Below are 25451 nucleotides of genomic sequence, written 5' to 3'. Positions count from 1 at the left end.
ATAGTGCATGATAAAGCTCAGTTCATAAAGCTTCTAGTGAGTTTTTTTTCTTTTTTTTTTTTTTACCATGTGTCATACTAACTCACCAGGTGTGTTGGGTGGGAAAACAGGAAGTGATGATGGCCCATTGACTCCAGGAAGTAGGACTGGTGGGAGGCCAGATAACCCTGGGTAGCCTGAGGGTAGGCTGAGGCCATGAAGTGCATTATTATTGTCCACTGAAGTCTGTTGCTGCTGGCCAGGGAGGCCAAGTCCCTCACCGGCTTTCTTCATGCGGTCCAGCTCTTGCTGGGCCATGAGCTGACGGACAGTGGTTGGTGCTAGGTAGTCCTTTTCTCTATCCACCTGGTTTCCCATTGTTTCTTGCACTTTGGTGATGTGCTGTTTTGAAAAGATGTGGTCTCTGACAGACATCCGTGCAGTGTACTTTACACCACACAAAGTACACTCAGGCCTGGGTCCCTCTGGTGAGCCTTGACTTATCATGAATGGCTTTCCAATATTAATCTTGAATTTCTTTTCTTTAGCACGCGCATTCTGGAACCACACCTGAACAACACGTTTAGGGAGTCCAATCTCATTGCCTAGCATTTCACACTCTTGCATTGTAGGAGTGCGATAGTCACTAAAGCAGGCTTTGAGTACTTTAAGTTGCAGGTTACTCATCTGGGTCCTGAATCGTTTGTGCCCTGGCCTATCCCCAGCATTGCTGCCTTTCCCAGATTTGCTGAAGGGGTTACCTGCCCCAAAAGGACTAGGGGAACTAGGATCAGCTAGGCTTGACGATTCACTCCTGTCATTGTTTTCATCAAATTCATCATCTCTGGAGCTAAAATAAGAGTCACAGTCTTTTCCAGAGAAGCTGAGGGCAGGGCTCACCATGCTGAATTGGAACCTTTCATTGCCACTATCAAAATTTGGCATCAGGCCACTTTTGTTGTCACTTAGCTTGTCTCCTCCATTGGCAGTAAGGCTTTCAACCTCATTGTTATTATACTCATCTCCGGTTGTAGCATCGCTAATGGCTGTGTTAATTGATGATGTCTCATCAAAGTCCATCTTACTGAGATCATAAGATGAAACTTCTGCTGAATTAATATTAGGCCCTTCAGTTTCATCACAGTTTTCAGCTTTTAAGGATGAAGGGCTTAAGAAGTTTTTTACTTGCGCCTCAGATGGTTTGACTGGGGTTGAGGATGCAGTGGGTAGCTCATACTCATTTGGCTCAGTCTTGGTAGGCAGCTGTGGGTAGTCAAAGAAGTTATACTTATTGGGGCTTTCACCTCTTTCATTGTCTTGATTCATCATTGGGCTTGGTGGCAAGCTAAAACCTGCCTGCTTAGCGTCATGCCAGTGTCTAGATCGTATGTGGCTATCTAGAGCAGATTTTGCTTTAAACAATGCTCTGCAAAAGGGGCATTTCTTGTGAGACTGGGAGGGCCCTATAGCCCTAAACTGCCCCTTTCTCTCTCGAGCACGGGTGTTTTGGAACCAAACTTGCACAACTCTCTTTTTCAAGCCAACTTCCCGTGCAATATGGTCCAACATCTTCCTTGTTGGGTTAGAGTCAAGTAGGTATTTGTCATAAAGAATCTCCAATTGTTCTGGTGTGATGGTGGTTCTTAAACGCTTATCTCTGTGTTGCTCTTCACTACTGTTACCGCCATCTTTGTCATTGGCACTTTCTTCTTTGTCATCAAGTTTCCTCTTCATCGCCCCAGAGCCTGCAGCAGAAGCTAAGCCAGAGCTACTCTGAGATGGGATTTGGGAGAGACCTCCAGATAACAGCTGGCTAGCCATGAGGGGGTTGTTGGGGTCAAATATCATATAGGGCATATCAATGGGTCTTTCAAGGAATTGTGAGTGAAGAAATTGGTTCTGAGCAGCCAAGAAATGCATGTGTTGGTGCTCCTGCCACAACTCTAGAGTGGGGAATGCTATCTTACACTGATCACACTGGTACTGAAGCATCTGATGGGAAAGGCTATTTGTAAGTGAAGACAGTGCCAGGGAAAGTGGACTTGAGGGAACTGCAGCTGCCTGAGGCTGGGAATGGGGTCTTGACATTTGTGCCTGGGGGGCTTTTTGTGGAGGTGGCTGCGGTGTGCAAGCCTTAGATGGTCTTGGTTCTGGTAGTGACTTTACCACTGGTGAAGGGGCAGTCTCGTTCTGTTTAACTTCAGTTTCAGGGGTCAAATCTGGCTTGGGGGAAATTTTGCCCATGGTAGTACGAGGAGAGGACATCACAGGGGAGCTTGAGCCAGAACTGCTGGGAGTTCCTGTTTGGGAATGCTTAGGTATGTCTAAAGGTCCCTGGGTGATCTTAAATGGACCTTGCTCAGGAGAATCTGAATACTCCTCGCATTGGTTGTCGTCATTAATTTCCTCATCTTCATCCTTATAACACTGCTTTTTCTGGTGAGTGATAAGATCAAAGATGCGTGGGAACACAATGTTGCACTTCTTACATTGGTACTGCATGTTGCTGGTTCTGATGTATCGTTCATTAGTCAGCTCTTTTTTCTCACTGTCTTTAGAGTCTGCCTGGTTCTCATAGCTCTTTCGAGCTTTCTGGCGAGCATTCTGGAACCACACCACAATGACTCGTGATGGCAGGTTGAGCACAGTGGAGAGCTGCTCAATCTCATCATCTTTTGGATAGGCATTAGTGTCAAAGAAATCTTGAAGTACCCTTAACTGGTAATCAGTGAATCTGGTTCTGGAGGACCTCTTGTTCATCATTGAGTCTGCTCTGTGGTATTCCTGTGCACTTAGTTGGGGCTCCAATCGAATGTCTTCCAGTGTTGTAATGGGAGGAATACTGAAGTTGTAGGGAGAGTCTTTACTCCGCTGCCTTTCTTTGAAAAGGGTGTTACGGAACCAGTGCTTTATAACTTTTTGGGGCAGGCCAGACTTCTCTGACATCTCCTGAATTTGCTCTTCATTAGGAGAATTGTTAATATCAAAGTTTGCGCGAAGAATCTTGAGTTGGTCATCGGTGATGCGGGTGCGCGGTCTCTTAAATTGAGAGTGGCGGAGGAAGTTTGGATCAAGACCCAGCTGTTGTTGGCAGAGTTGTGTAAGGTCCGTGGACAGCGAATCCATAGTGGGCAGCTGGAGGGCCAGCTGAGGGGGTAGCCCTGGGTGCTGGACAGACTGCATCATTAGAGGCGGGAAAAGGGGCAGATCCAAGGGAACAGGTAGCTGCACTTGGGGTGGTGCAGGGGGGGCAGTAGGTGGTGGAGGTGGGGGCGGTGGCTGGGGCGTTTGTGTCTGGTGAGAGGGTTGGTGTGAACTCTGATGGGAAACAGGAACCGGTGAAGGTACTGGAGTTTGAGGCTTGGCCACAGACATGGCAGCAGGCTGAGGAGCTGTCACTGGGGTTGGAGCAGGAGGAGGTGGCGGAGGAGGAGGAGGAGGAGGTGGTGGCGGCGGTGGTGTCTCTGGTGAAGAAGGGTTTATTGGATAAAGTTTGTCATAAGCCTCTCTGTACTGCTGGGCAAACTTTTCAAGTTCCACATATGGGAAAAAGTGACTATGCACATGTTCTTGGTGGCTCTTGAGAATAAGCATGTTAGAGAAGAGCTTTCCACACATCCCACACTCAAGCTTATCAGTATTCATTTCTACTTGTTCAACTCCATCTTTGCTTTTCCTTTGGTTTTTTTGTCTGTTTTCATTGTACTGGATCACCAACTCGAATCCAAAATTCTCCAATAGCGCTTTTGCTGCATTACCTCTTGCTCCTGACACAATACGTGGAGGGGGAATCAGAGGCTCTGAAAACTTTGACTTTTTGGGTTCTTTGTTGTCCTTTCCTACATCATTCAATGCATCACCTCCATTTTCCATCTTCGCCCTGTTTTCCTGTTTTTCCAGGTGGTCCTCTGCATCTCTAGACATTTGTATTTCTGAAACTGAGACTGTGCTAGCTTCCATTTTTGCTTTCTGGTTCTGCAGTTGCTGGTTTTTCTGCTGCAGAATTTGTGACTGTGATTGAGAAGCCTGCTGCTGCTGTTGCTGTTGAACCTGTTGCTGGACTTGAGCCTGCTGTAACTGGTGCTGTTGTTGCATCTGCTGCTTCAGGTCTTCTAGAAATGATCCAGTAAGACCAGGCATTCCAAAAGCTGCAGCTGAGTGCAGCGCAAGTTCTGGGCTAAGGTTGAATTCTGCCCCAGGTATGTAAAATGGGAAGAGGAACTGCGGCTGTTGAAACTGCAGTAATGCTTCTGGGGTCATTGGAAAATGGGGGAGAAAAGCTGGATTGAGGAACTGAGGCTGGAAGAAAGCAGCCTGTTGCTGGAGTTCATGTTGAAGCTGCAGCTGCAGTTGGGCTGAGGACTGTGCTGATTGTTGGCTGCTTGCCTGTGCTGAAACATGGTCAGTAGTTGCTGCTTGTTTTGAGTTGTTACTGCTGTTAGGTTCTTTGGGTTCAACAGTGTTTTCTTTGTTAGAAGAAGGTGTACCACTTCTTGCAGCATCTAAATTGCTTGCATTCCCTTGTGTGCTTGGGCCTGGACTTTTTGAAGATACTGGACCGCTAGTTCCAGATATACTGCTGCTGCTGCTGCTGCTCATGTCATTTTTGGCTGTTCTTGCTTTGGTCTGATGTAGAACTGACCTCATGTGAATTTCAAGTGTTGAACTTTGGCTATATGCAACATTGCAAATATTGCATTTAAATGGTTTGTTGTCAATGCTGTTGCTTGGCTCTTGTGGAACTGGGCTTGATGCCTCTTGAAGGACTTTTTTCAATTTATGTAGGTGGGAAACTGAGTTATAGTGTACTAGTAGGATGTTCTTCTGGGTGAAGGACTCCTTACATACTGTGCACTTGTAAGGTCGAGAAGGGTCCAGAAATTTTTCCATTGTAAAATTGGGCCCCTTTCTAAATGGTAGGGTCCGTTTTGGTTCTGCTCCCATGTCATCTAGCAGGGAGCTACTGTCACTTCCTGTGGGACTGGGCCTTTCTTCCTGGTCCATTTCATCATCTTTGTCCAAGTCATGTTCAAAGGCCTGAGCTTCCTCCAAGGCCCTGGCCTCACTCTCTGTGATATCTCCATTCAGTGGCAGATTGCCTATGAGTTGCTGCACCTCAGCCTCACTAAGTTCAGGGTGCCCATTTTCTAAATGCTTCCTGAGGGCCAGGAATGTCCTGAAGCTGCGCTGGCAAAGGCTGCACATAGTGGCTGCTCTGATGGCATGGTACTGAGAATGTATCTGAAGCTTCTGCATTGTTTTGAAGGCCAAACTGCAGTGGTTGCAACGATATTTGTAGACATGACGATCTGATACAGAGAGCTGTTGTTGCTGTTGCTGAAGTCTTTGGAGCTCACTGAGATGCTCCTGCAGATTATCAGGGGATTTGCTATCATGTCTTAATCCACTGGCTCTCTTCCAATCTGGGGCCTCTGAGGCCTCCTTTGGGGGCTTGAGTTCCTCACGCTGCAGGTCTAAATCGTTCTTGTCTTGATTGGCCAGCTCATCCTTTGAAATGTTTCCTACGCATAGAAAATACAATGTAAGGTTCTCGTCAGTCAGTATTTTTTGACAAATATATAGAAAATTACACACTAAAGTTCTTCAGTGGACCTTTACCATCATCTGGGCAACAAATTAATGACAGAAAGAAAACAGTGTATGCTACATATTCTGCTCACCATGAGACTTTCCTGACCCATCTGTGAGAGAGGTAGAGGAATCCATTAACGACATACTTCTCTCTTGTTCAGTCTGGGGGTGCATTATATTATTTGGTGTTGCTGTTTCAGGTCCAACAACCTGCAAAGACCAAAGATTGTTATTATACCAAAAACTGATATAGAAAGTGCAGAGGAAGCGTGCCAAATTGTTTCTTGTATTGAAATCAAAGCTTATTTTAGGGAAAGAATTTGCTTCTCTCGGTGGACAGTAACAACATTCAAGATTTTGGGAGCATCTCAAGAGAGAACATTTAGCAACAACAACAAGTAACATCACAATTTCTTTTTGCTTTGAATGTGCAGTTTGCTCTCACACACACACAGTCTAACAGACACATTCAAACAAATTGTATTTCTAGTCATTACTTCTACATACAGTCAGAATGAGCTTTTCCACACAATCGGGTGCCACGCTGTGAAGGTGAGTGAGATGTAGCTGCAGGTGGATTTTGTTGCTAAGGACATCCTGGCACAGTGGGCAGCGGATCACTGGCTGCATGGAATGCTGGGACATAACATGTAGCTGCATACGGTTGGCATCTTTACTGCTGTAGTTGCAGTACGGACACTGCTGAACCTAAAAAACAAGACAGCACAATAACTAGGTGGGGAAATAATGAAATGATTTTAAAGAAAAGGAAAATATTTTCCTTTAATTCAAGAGCAGAAGTTACTTATTACGCTCAATGTACTTTAGTGGGTATCATTCTTGCACTGCACGGCCATTAAATTAGCCAGCCATCCGCCTCACTGGTCACACCTTACTTTTTAAAATTCCACTAAATCTGTCAAAACGAGAATTTTTGGTAATCCTCACTATCTGCCACCCGGCCCCCAGTTACCATGCCCAACTTGACCTAGAAAACATAAATCAACCATCTTTCATGTAATTTGTTTAAATCTTTTAAGTCGTGCCATTTTATTAGTAGAAAACAAGATTGGCCAGAATTTCTAATCAGGAGATTGCAGATGACAAAGGTGTGTACTCTCCTAAGCTATGCCTTGCCCTCATTACAGCGAGTACTCTGAGCATAGCTGCCTCCCTACCACCTGTCTTAATAGAATCCATTTCTGAAATGACTAAGTCTTCCTTCCTACCAGAACCAGACGAGCTAATACTTCATAATCTAATTTAAAAACACATATAATTTAAAGAGATGCAAAAAGGGGAAAAGAAGCAGGCAAGGAGTCCTAAGGCTAGTGCAGGTATTCCACTTAAGGACACAAAGGCCGGCCTATTGTGCTTGATGCTGAAAAGCTATGTCAGAGGGGGAATAGTAGGATACATTTAACCCTTTGAATGGCGCCAGGAATTGCTAAATGCTTGGCTTAACATTTCTGCTTCTTATAGTTAAGTATCTTCCATTAGCTCATCCCACAGTGACAGTGAAGGTTAGATTTCATTAGTGCTTATGAAGACAAACCTGCCTCAGTGGCTATTAGCTTTCTGTAGATCCAATGACAAAGTCCAACTAGTATATGGAATTTAAATAGCCATTTTGAATAGGTACATAGATAAGCACCATAACCTAGATGGATTTTCTTTAGCAAGGTGAACACAGTATACAGATCCGCAAACACTAAATGAGGAACAGATAAGAACAACACAGGTGACATTTTCTAACGCAACTGGGAGTTTCCTTTTAAAACTTCACAAACCTGGTCATTAGCTGAGGTCTTCCCTTCAGCAGACTTTGGCCTTTTAGGTGGGCTTTCCATTTGGCGATCTGGCAGGAGAGAATGTTTAACCATAGCATTCGGTCCGGTAACCTCTTTAGACACGGCATTCACTCCTAGCAGGTGGTGGCGAGACAAAGAGAATAGGGGACAGAGAACGCAAAAGGTTAAAAGTGAATGGATTTCATCAACTAAATATTCAGTATTTATATTCCCAGTTTAAATGTCTGCATTTGTATATTTTAATATTCCAAATATTTATGATACACATATTTTTTTAAACAGAAATACAACAATATTAATGGCAAACTTGTTTTTTTCCAAGGTTTTTGGAATACAGGAGAAGAATATTAAGTAGAGCATCTAATATATCCTGCATATTACATGAGAAATGGATGTATTAATCTGTAACATGTGAAATATACATGATAAAAATTGATAAAATTCTCACATCCCTCGCATTGGAATTGGATCATTTGTGAACATAACATAAATGTGTGGTTTGTCATGTTTGCTATCTTTTGTAACAATGAGCTGCCCCACTTTCACCTCTCCCATTCAGAATATGCACGATTTGAATGGGCCAATAAAATCTAATTGTGACATTTTGTGGCTGTATGGGATCATAAAACAATCATTAAATAATTACTGCTTTACAAATAACTGAATAACATCAACACATGTATTGTAGGTGATGGCTTTAAAAAAAAAGAGTCTGACACCAGGACAACATTAGCATGGATACAAGCATGAAGAGTATTATTCACATTCACATATGCTGACGTGCCACTGCCCCGAGGACATGTAAAATAGGAAAAACTCGGGCAGGCTCATTATCACAGCACGACATACATTAAATGTTATGGTAATATTATACACTTCATTAGTTCATATACATTTCCCCAGCTGCCTCGACAACTCCTGTGTCTGTATAAGATGCTAAATTTTCAGGGCTTTGTCACGGCTGGTGGTACAGTACCAGCGCTACTTGTGTGTGTCTGTTTGTATGTGTGCGTGTAAGCGTGTGTGATGTTAACAGCAGGGCTCAGTGTGGAGAGATCAGCCTCTGGTTGTATTTAGTAAATGCTGCAGCCACTGATAAATCTTTCATTAGCCTCATCCTAAGATACAGGCCGTGCAGGCCCTGCTATACTCTGCCACTGCAATTTACCCACTCTGCACAACACAAAGACACAGCAACAGCAACGCTCCCTCCCTCCTTCCCTCCCTTTTCCTCGCTCTCTTCCCTAAGCTACCCCCCCCCACCCCCACCCCTCCCCTCCTCCCGCTTCCCCTCCCTCGTCTGGTCACTCAAGGCAATATGTGAGCCTCACTCTTGCGAATCAACGCTTCACGCTAGATGCACAAATGGAAAAAAAGGGAAATCAAAGCACTGATACATGGAGAGGGGGCTAAAAAAAACATTTTGTATTTCATATTATTCTGTGGCTCGTGTTTGTATTGGGCGCATATCAATTCCTCCGGCCCGTTCATGCATTTTAATTCTGTTGCATTAAGTAGGCGTTCCACTTATTTTATTTGTAATCCCCTATATCTGGAGCCTGAAATATTGGCCTGTCAAGGAAAGTGACAAGAGAGAAGGAGGGAGGGAAGAAAGGAAGAAAGAGAGAAAGGGGAGAGTGAAGAAAAAAAAACACACACGCACACAAGGGCACAATGTGAATTTCCAAGAACATCCGAGAATTGCTCTGCAGCTCAGAAGAGCGAGGTAATCTCGTCTTCCACTGCTTGTGATGGCCCCTGCAGGGCTAGCCTGTGTGTGTCCGCGCGCGCGCGTGTCTATGTGCAAATATGCGTGTGTATTTTGTGCTTCATATCAGGCCTCTGACACTCCATTGGTCAGATCGGTGCAGGCTGGAAGCGCCCGTCATATCACCTGACCTTTCCCGAGTCCGTGCCCCGCCTCCTATATTTACTATAACCATTTCTAATTTCAACTTTCAATTTTTGCCTCCGTCTTCCAGTCAATTTGCAACTAAATTACATCCCTGAGAAAGGAGATGAGGCGATTGTTGGACGAGAGCCTGCAAACACATTTACAATGTGGAGGGTGTGGGGGTGGTGTGTGTGTGTGCATGTGTGTGTGTGTGTGTGTGTGTGGGGGGGGGGGGGGGGGGGGGGGCACACATCACCATTGATTACTGTCATGTTGAATGTAAATGCTCGTCTGTGTGTGTGCAACATGAAGATCTGTCCTTCTGTTTTGAATGTCTTTGACCCGCTGCTTTAATCAACACTTATGCTTATGCTCAAACTCATATGTAGAAAAAACAGTTGGTTAACCCTGAATGAGAGAGGAGTTCTTTCTATGGTCACTTAGGAGCTTTCAATAGCAAGCTCTGCCAGTGAATAATAAACCTATTTTGAGGCATAGAATTGCATTCAAAATTGTAGAGTGTCTTCCAAGAATATAATTACCAGTAGGACAAATAAATACAATGGCAACCGCAATCCAAAAACTATCCATAAAACCACGAGAGGAAAATCTAAATATCCCTAAAACCTTGTTCTTAACAAGCCACATATTCTTGCAATGAATAGTGCTTGGATAACTTAAGTAAATCAAGAGAAATAACAGGAGAGCACATGACTGAGAACAAGGGAGAATCAGAAGACTCTTCTCTCATTTTCTTTTGTCTCTGAGTCTGCACCCCATACTTAATGACTGTCCTTTTTCCTTTTCCTCCCCCTTGTACTTTCCCCTCCCTTCTCCGGCTCTCCTCCATCCCCTCTTCCACATGTGGGTTCCAGCAGCTGCAGCCTATTGAAATGGAGGGGTAGAATAAACCTGAAATTGCCCCTTCAACCCCCTAACCCCCTTCCACCAATGACAAATGTCTGCATGGAGCAGGACCTGAGTTGATTAGATAAATCAAAAGGTGATTTATGACACTCAACCCCTTTTGCATTGCAGGGGGAGAGAGCGGTACACACACCACCCATCTTTATTTGCAACTGTCAGGGATGTTTAGGTAGCCACATACGCACACATACACTTCTATAGACGCAAGTGGACGCTCCAGTGGAGAGAGGCACGGAGCAATGGGGTAAAAGGCAGAACAACGGGGAGAGGAGAGAACAAGAAAAAATGACAGAGAGGGACAGAGAAGTCCACGGCCTCAGGGTATTTTTATCCCATGTAGTTCCTCGAAAGGCAGGGGAACCAACAATGCCATTGTAGCTCTTGCTTTATCTGGGGATCCATTTGGAATCTGCCCTTTTGCTTAAAAAAAGATTTTTTGTACAAAGCAGACTGACCAAGTGAGTTTTTCACACAAACTGTCCAAGTATGTCACTGAATCATCATCGTGTCTTCAGGACTGACTATACGTAAAGTCGGCTGCATCACCGGGATCAAGTCGACAGTGAAATAAACCTGTTGTAACCATTTCCCCTGTTTTTCCCTCGTCCTCTATCTTCTTTTAACATGCTGCATCAATTCCATTGATGATTCCACTCCTGTCATTTCATTTAATCGAAATACAAAAAAGCCCAGCAAACACAGAGCGGAGAGCGGGGCGGTGGTGTGGGAGTGTGGGCTGGGTGGCTTGGATTTAGTATTCAATTTAGCTGTCTTGAGCCCTGGCAGACTGGCTAAGGTTACGGAGCAGTAAATCTAGGAAGGAGAGCTGGCCAAAGCGGGCCAGGGAGGGCTGGCCAGCATGATTTACTGGCCTACTGCTCTGAGGTTACACATTAGGCTGACCCCCGGTCACCTGATAACATTACAGCAACACACTCTGAACCCCAAACTCCCACTGAAGCACTCAGCAGGGCCCAGATCTTGCCGGAGGGAAGTACACAGAGAAGGAGGCTGGAAAAAGATTGAAATGGTGAGAGGCAGAGACATAGTCAGATGGAGAGAGAGTCAAAGAAAGAAAGGCTATTAAACAGCAGCTGTCTTGTAGTTTGTGTGTTTTTAATGACTAGCCTTCCCTTCTCTTCCATCTCCAGCTTGTGTTCTAATGAGAGATAAATATGAGCGTGGCCTTGTCACATTTGACAAATTGTCGGAGACATTCAACAAGCTGTCATTACACAGAAAACACACATAGTGCATGCACAAAGGAAATGCTGCAGGCTTGTAATTAAACATGCTAATATCTTTAATATATTTTAATCTCATATAAGAGAGAGAGACAGAAAAGGAGCACAGCTATCCTCTCAAGTTGGGGGAAATTTGCAAGATGCATGCACATTAAAAAAACAGACACACACACACAAATATTCAGAATATAAACAAGCTAATATAGAATTATTTAACATGAGATCTTGTTTGCACGTGAATGCGTTTCGTTTCGCCCGTATCTTCACGATTCAAAATTGCACACGCAATAATACATAACATCTGACTGGAGGAACAATGAGTAATTTCTGTGCTAATTTGAAGCAGGTAGAGATCTGTAATTTCCTTAGGCTGCCTGACAGGCTCATTTCTATGCCGGGGCCTTTGTTTAGTTGATTATTTATAAGAAGTGGGCCCCTGAGCCATGGTGGCGACATGTGCCATCTACACAAACAGCATAAAGCTATCTGGAAGTAATCCACACTGAGGACATTTGCATGGAAAATGTAACGTGGATTATAATTAATCTGAAGTGACACGGGATTAAAACAAGACAATGTAAATGAAGAAAGGGAAACAGCTCTTTTCGCTGGTTCCTTGCCCCTCCCCCACCCTTTCACCTCTCTCTCTCTCTCGCTCCTTCCCTCTTCTCCCCTCTCTATCTATCTATCGGCCCCTCTTTGTTTAAAGACTCTTGGTCTTGGAGATGAAGTGCGCAAATACACTGCTCACTTGGTCACACTGTAATCCCTTCCCTGGAGATACCATATGGACACACACACACACACACACACACACACACACACACACACACACACACACACACACACACACACACACACACACACACACACATAGATCTCAAGATTTAGGCCTGATGAAGGAAATGTTAAATCTGCCTACTTATAAAAAAAATCTAAACAAACAGACAAAACAAAAACAAGGCCCCAGAATAACAGCCTGATAACACACCAGGATCTCCCGCCCCCCCACAACACCACCACCCCCACTTTACATTTTCTGGCAATTGACTTTCTCAAGTCTCCTTTAAAGCAAATGCATAATAAAACACCAAAAAAAGCGCCACTAGCAATATTATATCTGCCTTCCTAGACAAACTAAAACCTTACCCCCAAGGCGACTCCTAGAACAAATTATTCATAAAAATTAAAAAAAAAATGGAATACATTTCTGCTTTATTAAATAAGCTTCACTACACTCAAGAACGCTCGCATACGTAGGCACGCTTAAGAACACCGTGGGTTTCTTTCTTTTTCCCTTTTCTTTTTTGCATGTGTGCTCTGGTGTTAAATGGCGCTGGTGGTAATATGCAGCAGTAAATGCATGGATGGTGGTTCCCCCCGCTAGTCCGTCAGACAGGCCTGTCACAGAGATAGAGCTGAAAGATAGATGACTAGCTAAACTAATAGGCCCCAGCCTCACTCAGCTCTCCTTCTGGCTCATTGAGCCTCACATTATGGAGCTAGGTATGGCATGCTAGGAAGAGAAGGTGGGGAGGGAGCTTCAGATGGATAGAGGGTGTAGTTGGAAGTGCATGTGTGTGTGTGTGAGTCGGGGGGCAAGAGTGAAAGAGTAGAAGAGACATTAGTAGGGGCAGAAAGAATGAGAACCCCATGCAAAGACAGAGCGGGGAAAAAAGAGAGAGAGAGAAGCCCCATGTAATATTCATTCCCAGCCATGGATTTCCATCTCATACATAAGAAAACCATATGAATTCATATTTGGGTAAATCAAATCTAACAAAGCCGGGGCCATCCTGACCACAGCTTCACAGCAGAGGCATTATGTGCTCCATACCTCGCCCAAAATAACAGCGACGCCAAGTCGCCTTTTACAGATTGTTGCCCCTCCCTGCTTCACTATACTTACAAACGAATAAACTGTTTCTCCTTTCCCCCTCTTTCTATCTCGTGCTATTTTTTTTTCTACCCAAGGTAATGCCTGCGATAGGTTCACAGATTGGACAACAATTAAGGGATGGATTGAGCCAGGAAAAAAAAAATGGGAGAGAAAGAAAAATGAAGGGAGAGTGCAGGGAAAAAACTAATTTAAGGGTTGCAGGGATGCAGTGCAATATTAGAAAAACATATACACAGGCCCCCCATCTAATCCTGCGCTTATGAAAAATTAATATGTCATCGGAGAGGGCACAAGAACGAGAAAAGATTAATGCAAGGCGCTTATAAATTACAAGCACGCAAACTGATTTGATTAAAAAATAATCTGGGGCCTGGACATTGCCTGGTAATATCCACAACACTCAACTTATCCTTCTCTCTTTCTGTCCTTTTTTCCTTCCTCTTCTTGTTTCCCCCACTCCCCCGTCTCTCCTTTTTTCTCTTTCTGTCAGATGGAAACGATTAAAGCGGGTCACATGGAGGCTAGTCAGCAGCATTCACATGTTACACACACGTTAGAACCTTATCTGAGGGAGAGCGACACATGAACAATAACTTAAGACGAGAGGCTTGTGGTTCGTATGTGTTTTGTGCGCACAGTTTGCACGCGCGCAGACTTACGGTCAGTTTTCCTGCTGTCAGCCGAGTCTCGGTCGCTGAGGTTGAGCCCGGGCCTGGAGGAGGAGCGAGGAGGTCTCTCACTGTCCTCAGAAGTTTCTTCTGAAAATGCACACACACACACACACACAAACAACAACTTCATTATCTGCAGAGCTCTCTAAAACACATTCGATGGCTGTAAGGGCAGCACTGGAAAAAGAAAATTTCATGGTGTTTGACTCTGAAAGCTGCAGATGTTCTAACATATATTGCAGTGTGATATTAGAGAAATATTCCAGCTTTTATATGTTTGCTTTATTCCCATAAACACCTTTTTCTAGAATAAACGTATCCCACTGAACAGCATATCTCACCAGCAAATAATGTTATTGACTTAAACACATGCTTTGTTGAAAACAGCCGCGCTCTGCCACTTCTAGTGGGTGAAACATAATACATCCATGGCCTGAAAGCTGAAAGGTTGTGTGACAACAAAATATGGCCTCCGGGGAAACGGCTTCAGTCATTTCGGGTGCCTCTCTTCAACATGCACTTCTCAAAAAAAGAAAGAATATTATTTACTGACATTGCATAATAATGACTTTTTGTCCATATATTTCATTTTAAATAAGCATTTTTACTTTTCTTCTATTCATTTAAAGTGTTATTTCAGGTTAGACAAATATTACAGCATGGTGGAAACACAAATTATGCTGTTGTAATGTAAAAACATAATTATGTGGAAACGCTATCATTCTGCTTTATTGCGACAACTGGAAAAAATACACAGCTCTACCAAATTGAGGCACACATTAACACTGACAGCCTACAACACACATCCTGTTGTAAAATCCGGGGGGAAAAAATAGGAAAAATGAAAAGCAAAATAACATGAGATTGTGTAGGTCATGCTCACCACTACCCCGTACAGAAATAGTGTGTCTGTGTATTTTTGCACGCCTTGCTAAAAAGTATGTGTGTGTGTATTTGCGTGTGCACGCCAAAACACAAACCAACACACACGTGCAGCTCTGCACTATTAGCAGATTAGCCTACCCATCTCTGAGAGTTCAGCCCCTTGTTTGATAATTCTGTGTATCTGCAGTGTTCTGCCAGTGGATTAAAGTGTGTGCATGTGTGCGAGTGTGTACGCATGTGTGTGTGTGTGTATGTGTATATATGTGTCGCCAGCACAAGCTAACACTAATCCTAGCCGAGCCCCAGCGCTCCCTTTCATCCAGCCATCATTTGTCTCCGGCTGGGCTGATGTCACTTTGTAATGAATTTTGAGCAGTCTGAGAGAGGCCAGATAACCAGGCATGCGCATGCACACATGGCACGAACACACACGCACACATATAAACACACACGCGCACACATATATATAAATATACACACAATATAGTGCCCTCCTCCATCTCAGGACTAGCACACACCAATGCAAAATCAAACAGAAACACTTGCAAACAGGCATCAAATCACACACACGCAGAGTATCACGTTCACGCAGACACACACAGAGGAAAAACCGTTACAAATTTCATGTCTTTTAAATGGGGGAAAGGGGGGTCTCGCTCTCAACACAAACCCCTCACTCTGCCAGAGAATGAAACCGGTGTGTGTCTGTGTGCATGGGTGAGTGTGTATAAAAGAGCTGAGCTCATCAATCCTGTACTGCCTTAATAACCATATTTTATAACACACACACACACAGCACACGCAGGCACACTCACACACATATTCACAGAAATCAGGCAAAGGGTGCATTGAGGTCAGCTTGCATTTGCATACAATCACTTTGGCCATTGTACGATGAGCAAAAGAGGTCTGCAACCCCACCACCACCACACACACACACCCCTTTGGAAACATGATATGATTAACCCTTTCAAATACCATGTGGTGTGAGTACACACACACATGCAAAAAAGCACATACAGACACACAGACTAAGCGCTGGCGCCATTGCTTTAAGCGGCAACACATTAAGTGGACATTATATACAGCATGAAATTTTCATGGCAGATGCTGGCATGTGATTGAGGAGGAAAATTGCAGTTGTGTTTGTGTGTGTGTGCCTGTATTCATGAACACTGTTATATTTTTGCATTTGCACACGTGGCTGCTGTACACGCTGTGTACACACAGTCTGTGTGTTTGTGTGTGTGTATGAAAGACTGGGACTGCACTCTGCTCCTGATGTTTTATTAATACATCGGTGACAACGGAGATGAAATATCTCCTGTCAGCCAAGAGAGGCCGGGCTGCAGAAATTGCAATTTTCACTGCTGGTGCTGCAGCGTCCATCTTTGTATTTTAATTCACCTCACCTTCATACGGAGGGGGGAGAGGACGCACACTGTGTATCCATGTGTGCGCGTGTGTGCTGGTGTAAATGCTGCACGTGTGTGGCGGGTACCAAAGTCCTTCATCACTGGTTTATCTTTTCTCTATGCTTGACTTTTGTTCAAAGCCAAGGAAAAGCAAACGGTACAAATCGAACAGCATGTTTCACATAAGCATGCGGTGGGAGGGGTGGAGGGGTAAGGGTCAAAACAGAAATACTGAGAAAAAAAACACGCGTTAGTAGATCTTATATACTGCAAGGTCAAGTTAGTGTGTCAAAATAATAAAAACGTTTATAAAGTAGAAGGAAAAAAGTGATTTGTTACATATCATTTATTCAATTAATTTAAAAAGATGGTCATAAAAGTTTAATAGCAATTATTTTTATTTGATATTATCCCTATAATGCACTACGGGACCATATCATTTATCCCATAAATAAATTTGCCATCTGTGATGATAAATAAAAATGTGTGAATTACAGCTAGTTCGTTACCATTACATGACAACTCTGAATAATTTTTTGTGTTTTTTTTTACTTCTGAATATGATCTTCATAATGACTTATTGCACATTTTTGTATTCGCCCATTAAGCTGGTCAAACTGCAAATTAATCAAGTCATTCTTCTAACAGATGACAGCAAGCAGAGGAGGAAATAAGTCAAGTGAAAGTGGTCTGAACTGCAGTGTGTGATCTTAACAATATCAAACCAGGGTCTTAACAAACCTCTAGGGGGCAGTCTACCTGTAGCCAGACAAAACACAGGAGAAACGTGAGACAATGAACAGAAAGACTGAAGGAGAGGAAGGAAGAGGGTGAAGAGTGGGTGAAGAAAGAGAAAAAAGAGAACAGGAGGGGGTGATCATCTGGGCCTCATCAGTGCTTTTTTCTCCTTTCCCCTTCTAGTCAGTTATATCTGTGGTGTGTGTGCGCGCGCATGCATGTGTGTGTTCGTGCGTGTGTGCATATGGGGAATGTGTTTCCACACTGAGGACATTCCCAGACGAGCTCTCTCAATACATCAGCACAGCGTCTGCCCTCTGACTGACCCTGACATTCACACACCACACGGGTGTGTACGTGAGCGCGTGAATGACTGTGCATGTTACATCGTGTTAGCGTGGATGTGTACCATTGATCACGCGAGTGAGACAGTGACTGCATATGTTTGCATGTGAAATGTCATGTGCAAGTATGTGTGTGTAAAGTGTGTGTGTTAAAGAGAGACAGAGCATTCTGCAGCGGGGGGACTCTTAACCATCAACTTAATCGCTACCAGAGGACACACAGAGCAAAAACTTTCGCAGTCACCTTCCACTGCCTCTGTGCATGCACACGCGCGCGTGCACACACACACAAAGTGGGCCAGACTGTGGAGGGTGTGTGATTTTGGCAGCCTGGTGGGATTCTCTTTGATGTGGGTCAGTCGGAACATTAAAGCCGGCCGGTGAGCTCGAGCTAACCACAAACCCTGGCTTCGATTACACTGCAACCAACACAAGCCTATATTTAACTGTTAAAAAGGAAGAATAATTAAGTGTCTTATGATCAGAGATTCAACCTATCAATTTGATTTGAGATTTTATCAGTTAGTAGCCAGTGTAACCAGTTAGATTCCTACCCATAAATGTCTGTTTTGTTTATCCAATAAATAGTATCTGAAATTTGGCATCCGTAGTAGAAATAAAAAAAAACCAAACAAAACATGCTCATATTTTTTCAAAGCAGAGCAAAAAGCAAACAGATAGAAAAGCAAGTTTTAAACAGACGGACGCAGGAGGATAGAGTGGAGGAGAAAGAGATGTCTGAAAGAAAAAAATAGAGGACTAGACATATGGGAGATGGAGGCAATGAAGAATATATTGAAAGTGTGAGTGCAGTGTGTTTGTGTGCATGTGTATGTGTGTGTGTATGTGTGTGCCCTCTAGCTGTATAATGACCTGCTCTGAGACCACTCACTCCCCCTCCTGTCTCCCCCTAAGGGCCCATAACCGCCATGCCGGGTCATTATGTGCCCGGTGGAGGACTCGGTTGTACAGCACACAACAGTCGAGCAATGCCACGCCAGGAAACTGGACACGGAGACTCCAAAATGGCTGAATTCATTAGCTGGGTTGAGCTGCCTCTAATTTGCTTCCTTAGGGCTAGGACGGTGCTCATTAAAGGGGTAAAGGAGTAAAAAAAAAAGTCTTGTTTTGCATTTTGTTTATCTTAAATCATGGATAACATAAAATTGGAGCATCAACTGAAAGTGTAATTGCTGCCAAAGAAAATATACGATATATAAGAACTGCTAAAATAACAAGACAAAGAATCTGTTATTGTGTAGCTTGGACTGCGTATAGCAGAGCATTTTCAGAGTGTTAAGTCTGTCTAATAATGCAGGCCTGATACTGGGTCCATTTTATCTGTGCTAATAATGAAGCCTTAATGTTTTTGTGCAACACATTTGACTCCCGTGTCTCCTCAACTTAGGCATGATGTTGATGCTGATTTCTTCTTACAACTCTGGTCACGTCCCCTGTGAGACCATGTGTGCGTATGTGAGCAACAGGGGGCCCTGTGATGTCACATTCCTGCGCCGCGCGCGTGGCTCTAGTTTGGCCTCTAGGTTTTAGGGGGAAAGCTTTGAAACATTACACCATCCCACACAGTCACAGCCACGCACACACACACACACACACGTATACACACCGAAGCACACACACACATAGTCAAGGGCCAGTGGTAATACTGCCAGAGTAATAACCTTACAGACTTACTGATCCCCCCCCTCCCATTCTCTCACCCTCAAATCTTTATTTACCCTACTCTCCCTCTTTATCCCCCCTTTCTCCCTCGTTCTCCCTGTACCTTTCCCCCCGAATTTCAGCGCGTTTAACAAGCATTTAGATCTTAACCAGATGTTGTTAATGTAGCATGTCTAAAATACTAAACATCAACCCAGCAGAGAGGGTCTACAGCTCCTGCACAGGGCCTGGGAATAACTCACTCACTCACACACACACACACACACACACACACACACACACACACACACACCACACACCCGCACACGCTTTCCCTCTCTCCCCCTCACACACACACCTAACCATGAATATCTCTGCGTATAACACACATTTACTCCTACGCAGCTTTCAATGCATTTCATGCACATAAGTCCACAGCCCACATGCTAACATGTAAACACACCAGCACAAGCAAACACACATGTTTCCATCCACACTCTCAAATCCACCCACACTGAGCCATTTATTGTTAAAAACACGCAAACTTATTACACCAGCAAGAAAAAAAAGATTTTTATATTTATATCTTTATATTATATATATATATATATCGAAAATAATGCATAAAACCATCTGCTTTCAGAGCCACCATAAAACAAGACTGTAATCCTGGATGAATATATATATATATATATATATATATATATATATATATATATATATATATATATATAGTTTCAGGTCGACTCTGAAAGCCAGACAATAGGATTGTCACATTTAATTCGCTCCTGGTGTGAATGTCAATAAGTTGAACTGACAGAATAAGCTGAAAAAAATGACTTTTTGTGTAAAAAATGCTTGTATCAGCAGCTCCAAATTTGCTTTGTTGTTGTCAATTACGACTTCCTGAGACTCTTCATTGTATTTTCTTTCGCTCAAATTGCTCGCTCTGCTGTCTTGCAGGCGACTAACAAAACACCTATTACCCTTTTGGAAAAAAAAAGAGGGGGGAGAAAAAAAAATCATATGAATAAACATAGCCAAGATTAAAGGCTTGCATGTCTTGCTTGCTGCGCAGACAGAAACTGTTGTTTCGTGTTAAGAAGGGTTTCATTTTCAGTGCTGTGGGCACTGGGTGGATGGGTTTGTGTGTGTCTGTGTGTGTGTGTGTGTGTGTGTGTGTGTGTGTGTGTGTGTGTGTGTGTGTGTGTGTGTGTGTGTGTGTGTGTGTGTGTGTGTGTGTGTGGAGGGTGGTGTTAATGATTCTTTAATGGCAAATACAAAAAGGGTTTTCACAGGACAAAAATATGACTTCAAAAGTTTCACTGGTGGATAAAAAAAAAGTTGCCCCAACACCTGGCCTTATACAATAGGCTAACACACCTACTGTACACCTCCACACGTGCACACACACACACCTGCATCTTACACAACAGCCATATTGCATTTCGGCTTTTTGAATCACCTTAGGCTGAGTAGGTGAACTGAGGAGGCGGCACGGCATGCTTACTGAGGGATTTAAGAATAATTTGAAAAGAAGATTCCTCTCCTCTGTTTCATCTCCTCCCGTCTCTTTCTCTATTCTCTGTTTCTTCCCGGTCTTTTATGATTCCTCGGGCCAATATTTATCTAGCCCCTGATTATAAACATCTGGCCAATAGGGCAGTCTGCGCAGCGGCAGCTGAGATGCGCACACATGCACGCACTTGGAGAGTCTCACACACATAGTGGAAATATCACACACACCTGCCAACATGAACCTGTCAGGTCCAGACCGGAGGACGGTGGGAGGGAGAAAAAGAGAGAGCAAGAGAGAGAGAACTAGGAGCTGAGGGTTAATGGCCTTCCCATCTCTGTGATAAGAATTCATTCTGTTCTATTACCAGCACTTATCTACAGAGCCTGCTGTCTTTCTCCTCTCCCTCAAACACACACACACACACGCACAAAACAAGGGTCCGAGATCGATAGATGAACCTAATGAAGAAAGCAGCTGTTTCTCGGCATACCTGCTCAACTCTATCAGCCCAACAAGATCTCCCTGTCTCATTCATCTGTCTAGCTATCCATCCATTTATCTATCTATCTGTCCATCTATTTTTCTATCTTTTCACACAGCTATCCGTCCATATACCTATCCCATCTGTTCCTGTGCGCCACCATTTACCCGTTATCTCTCCATCCATCACTACACTGGTAAACAAAGATACGAGCAGGATAGATATAGTTTTCAACTGACCAGACCGGTCCTTGTCATGTATTCAAGGTTCATTTATTTTCCGAGAACTAATACGAGGCCTGAAAACAGGGAATCTAATAAAATGGCTGCCATGGTTTAAGAGAATGGCTGCGTGTGTGTGTGTGTCTATGCTTAAAATAGGCCTGTGACGGGCAGTGGCCAAATGGATAATGCTTAAACAGATCTTTATCCTATTGGGCTACTGTCCCGTTTTTAGCTGCATAAAACCATCTGCTTTCAGAGCCACCAAAAAACAAGACTGTAATCCTGGATGAAAAACAAAGGGAAGATTTGAGTAGACAGAAAGGACAGATAAACGAAATGTTTAAAAATGTGTATTTTACACATATAAAGATGACAAAAAAAACCTAACCGTGTTTCCAGTCACTTTATTAATTTCAAATGGTTTTCGGTAACTGTATTTGTTGCCGATGCGGACTTCAGTCGAGCACCATGTAGCTTCCATTAGCGCTTAACCGTTTTTATATGTGACACGTCTTTTGTCATAGAGGCATGCGCAGAACAAAAAATGTGTTCATCATCAGGGCCTCTAATGTGTTAAGGTCAGAGAGGATGGCAGAACTCATAAGAAGCAACAGAAGAAGGGAAAAAAATATCTTCAAGCCAAAATATTCATTAGGTTGCTCAGATTCATCTCCAAAATGACTACATGGAACCTGTAACACATAGTCACACATGTTCACACGCAACACACACACACACATGCATAGACCTGGGCCTGGAGATGGTATTGTACTGCCCTGGAGATGGTATTCGCAGACAGTTACAAATAAGGAGTGTTGGCTTTCCTCTGACTTTCTCAAAAACATGCAAAAAATGTCCATTTCATTACTGGCTAAACAATGTCATATGGGCCCCCACTGGCCCTAATAGAAGCAGACAAAGACAGAGCAGCACACATATGCTTCGAATAAATCAGATTACTGAAGGAGAGTGGGGAGAAAAAGAGCGAGAGAAAGAGGGAAAGAAAGAGAGACACCGCCAGACACTTAGAGGATTGATAATATTCCCTTTTCTTACTACTTCCACCCCTCCCTTCCTCCTCCTCCCTCCCCTCCTTCACTTTCTAAACTCCCCCAACCACCACCCCCCTCCCCCCAAGCAGGATCTGTTTTAGATTTGAGCCAGTACTAGAGCCATATCTCTACCTTATCTCTGCTAGCCGTCAGAAAACAGAAAGCACCATGTTTCCATGCATTAGACTCCCGGCCCCTGACACGCCACTTGAAAATCTCACAGCCCTTCAAAATGGCTGAGCAGGAAAATAAAACAGCAAAGATATCATTTAATCAAATGAAATGCAGGTTACTGGGGTGCATTGATATCATTTCTGGAGTGTGCTCTGATACAGTGTCATATCAAAGAAAATGTCAGCCGTGAAAATTATGGAAATGCGTTTTTGGCATCGTGACAACAAATGTCACCCAAAATCTCCCAAAATGAGATCACTGTTTGAGTGCTATAAAGTATCATTAGCTCTTCTTTTCTTTTTCTTTCTTTTTTTTGGGGGGGGGAATCCATCACAATTTAAGGGTCTGTGACATTTTCACCCCCTGACCACCTCTGGGTATCAAACCCCATCAAGACATCCTGTTGTGTTTTTGGCTCCAATTACGCCAAAACACTTCTCGAATGACTGTAAAGGGAAATATTGATTCCCCTTAAAATTGTAACAAAAACAGAAGGGAAAAAAAAATCACAGACAGGGTGTGGAATATATTAACAATATGAAGAAAAAGGAAAAATCAATATTCAAATGACTTCTTTTATTGATTTATAATTAAGTCTTAATTGCGGCAAAGGCTTGGACTTTCAAATTGCCTTGTGACAATAGCTGAGAAAGAAGATGGGGGAACATTATTGATACACGTTAACAGTAGTGGTCGCCCAGACATTGATTCTTCCATTTTGTGGTGCCTTTGGCATGCACGTGCAATCTAAATAGCCGTGCACACACATACACACGTGCATATATAGACACATATATACACCTCTTTGGATAAACGCAACCCCACACCTAAGTGAACTTACACAGCATAATTAACCTTCATCCGGGAAAAGTCAGGACTGTCTTATCTGCAAACTTGACTGTGTATATGTGTGTGTGTGTGTGTGTCAGGGGAGTGTGCGCTTCAGCGTGAGTGTGTATCTGTCGTAATTACACCATTAGGTGTGGAACTGATTGACTTCAGATGGGGTTGTTAGAGGTATTATTCTGGACAAAATAAGTGAGTGAAAAGAATGTGTGTGTGAGAAGTGTGCGCTTATTTAAGCTTATATACAGATTTTTAAATTAAGTATTTACCTGATCCAAACGCGCGCGTGTGTGTGTGTGTGTGATCGCTTCATGTGCCTGAAGCCCATGTGGCCATGTAAAAGTGTGTTTATGCTCATATCTGTGTGTGTGCGTGCGTGTGTCCCCGCGGGCCTAATCAGGTATCAGGTACCTTTTGTTTTGGGAGCTCATTGATGGATGAAATCTTTATCTGTGCTATTGATCAGGAGGGTGCAGGTCCTAAACTGTCTGTCTAGCTGCCTGCCTGCTCCAGCTCTAACAAGATTGCCAGGGCCGAGTATATCAGTTAACATTTAATCAATGGCAGCTTAAGACACTGGGGCTAAGGGAAAGAAGCCCACTGCTTCAGCCCCTGCCCCAAACCATTACTCTGGATTGAAGCTGAAAATACATGTGCATGTGTGTACGCGTGTATGTGTGTGTGTGTGTGTGGGTGCTCCAAATGATTACAAGGGATTGGGTATGGTTGATCACAGGTCTTCGGGGGACAGAGGTGTGTGTGTATACGCGTGTGTTTGTGCTGTGTGTTTACAGGCATGCGAGCGCTGGCTTGTCAATACATGTTAATATGTCAAAAACGCCGGAGGGCGCTGCTTGTGCCGCTCAGAAGAAAATAAGAAACTGAATGAAGTGGCTGATGTATAAGAAAAATTTCCATTCAAATCAAGTGAAGGCTTTCAAATTGAACACTCCTGTGCAAAAACACACACACACACACACGCACTACAGCAGAATGATATGACATATCAGGCAAAGCATGATTTTTTTTTTCTGCCTGGCTTGCAAAAAGCCCCCTGATGGTAAAATGCAAAAGAGGGGAGTCAGCAAAAAACAGAAATATGATCAGTTAGACTTTTTTTTTTCCTTTGCTTTTTACATTTTTTTTTACCATCAGCTCATCTTGCAGTAAATGAAACCCCATCAGATCTAAGAAGCAGATCCTTCGCCGCCTATCTTCAGCTTTTTCTTTCGTTTTCGCGTGCATGATATCGCCATCCATCAGATCTCATTTTGTGAGAATTAAACATGCACTTACAGTGTTTGCCTATGCACCGTATCCGGGTGTAAAGTCCAGAATAAGTACAACGATGCGTGTGTGTGTGTGTATGGGGGGGGGTTTGCTTTGACGGGGGAAGCCCCCTCTCTCGTCCCTGTCTTTCGTCCAAAGCCTAGGAGATTCCCACCACCAAAAATCAATGTGTGTGAGAGCATATGTGCGCCTGTGTGTGTGTCAAGGTTTTGTAAGACAAATCTCTCCAGCATGCGCCGCTTTAGTGTTATTGAACCAGGCTTCGATCACTCGGCCACTGTGAATAATGCAAGGCAGGCTACTGCTCACTTACAGCACAGGATGCTCGTGCTGGTGTGTGTTGAGTGTGCGCGCGCGTGTGACAGGACGGTCCTTTTTCCTTCTTGCAAATGCAACAGGGCAGTTCTTCGACGTTCCTCCGCTTGGCCCTCTTAATCTCGTGTCAGATACAGGAACTCCCACATTGATACTGGTCTTTTTGAGTGTGTGTGTGTGTGTGCGCGCGAGTGCGTACGCTGGAGGCTTCTTCAGTAGACGGGAAGAGCTTAACTCGAGCAGACAGCTCAGGCCTGCACTTTGACACACCCTGACTCATTACATACAGCCCGCACACAGTGGAATATTGTCATTAAAAAAGACAATTAGATATGAAGTCAAGGGAGCATCACTTGCACACATGGAAGCGCAGCGCAGGAAATATAGGTGAACACACTCGCCTTCATATCCCCAGGTATACGAAGCAGAGATATTAATAATCATGATGTTGCAGAGTAATTAAAATGATTCCAAATGATGAGTGTGTG

At 43.6% G+C, this 25451-nt stretch overlaps 1 protein-coding gene across 3 annotated transcripts in view; it reads right to left on the bottom strand.

The window, feature by feature from the left end:
• Window positions 1–25451, bottom strand: part of zfhx4 (zinc finger homeobox 4) — a 93415-nt gene that overhangs the window by 3915 nt on the left and 64049 nt on the right. For all 3 annotated transcript variants that reach the window (XM_026179370.1, XM_026179369.1, XM_026179368.1), the window contains exons 7-11: window positions 14007–14105; window positions 7362–7495; window positions 6079–6279; window positions 5661–5781; window positions 87–5501 (exon numbers count right to left, since the gene is read on the bottom strand). In XM_026179370.1, the coding sequence (XP_026035155.1) occupies window positions 87–5501; window positions 5661–5781; window positions 6079–6279; window positions 7362–7495; window positions 14007–14105 (5970 nt within the window). The remainder of the gene's footprint in view (window positions 1–86; window positions 5502–5660; window positions 5782–6078; window positions 6280–7361; window positions 7496–14006; window positions 14106–25451) is intronic.

Source organism: Astatotilapia calliptera, chromosome 9 (assembly GCF_900246225.1).
Source record: "Astatotilapia calliptera chromosome 9, fAstCal1.2, whole genome shotgun sequence".
NCBI lineage: Eukaryota > Metazoa > Chordata > Actinopteri > Cichliformes > Cichlidae > Astatotilapia > Astatotilapia calliptera.
The sequence above is the reverse complement of the archived record's forward strand: the minus strand, read 5'-3'. Positions and strand labels throughout refer to the sequence as shown.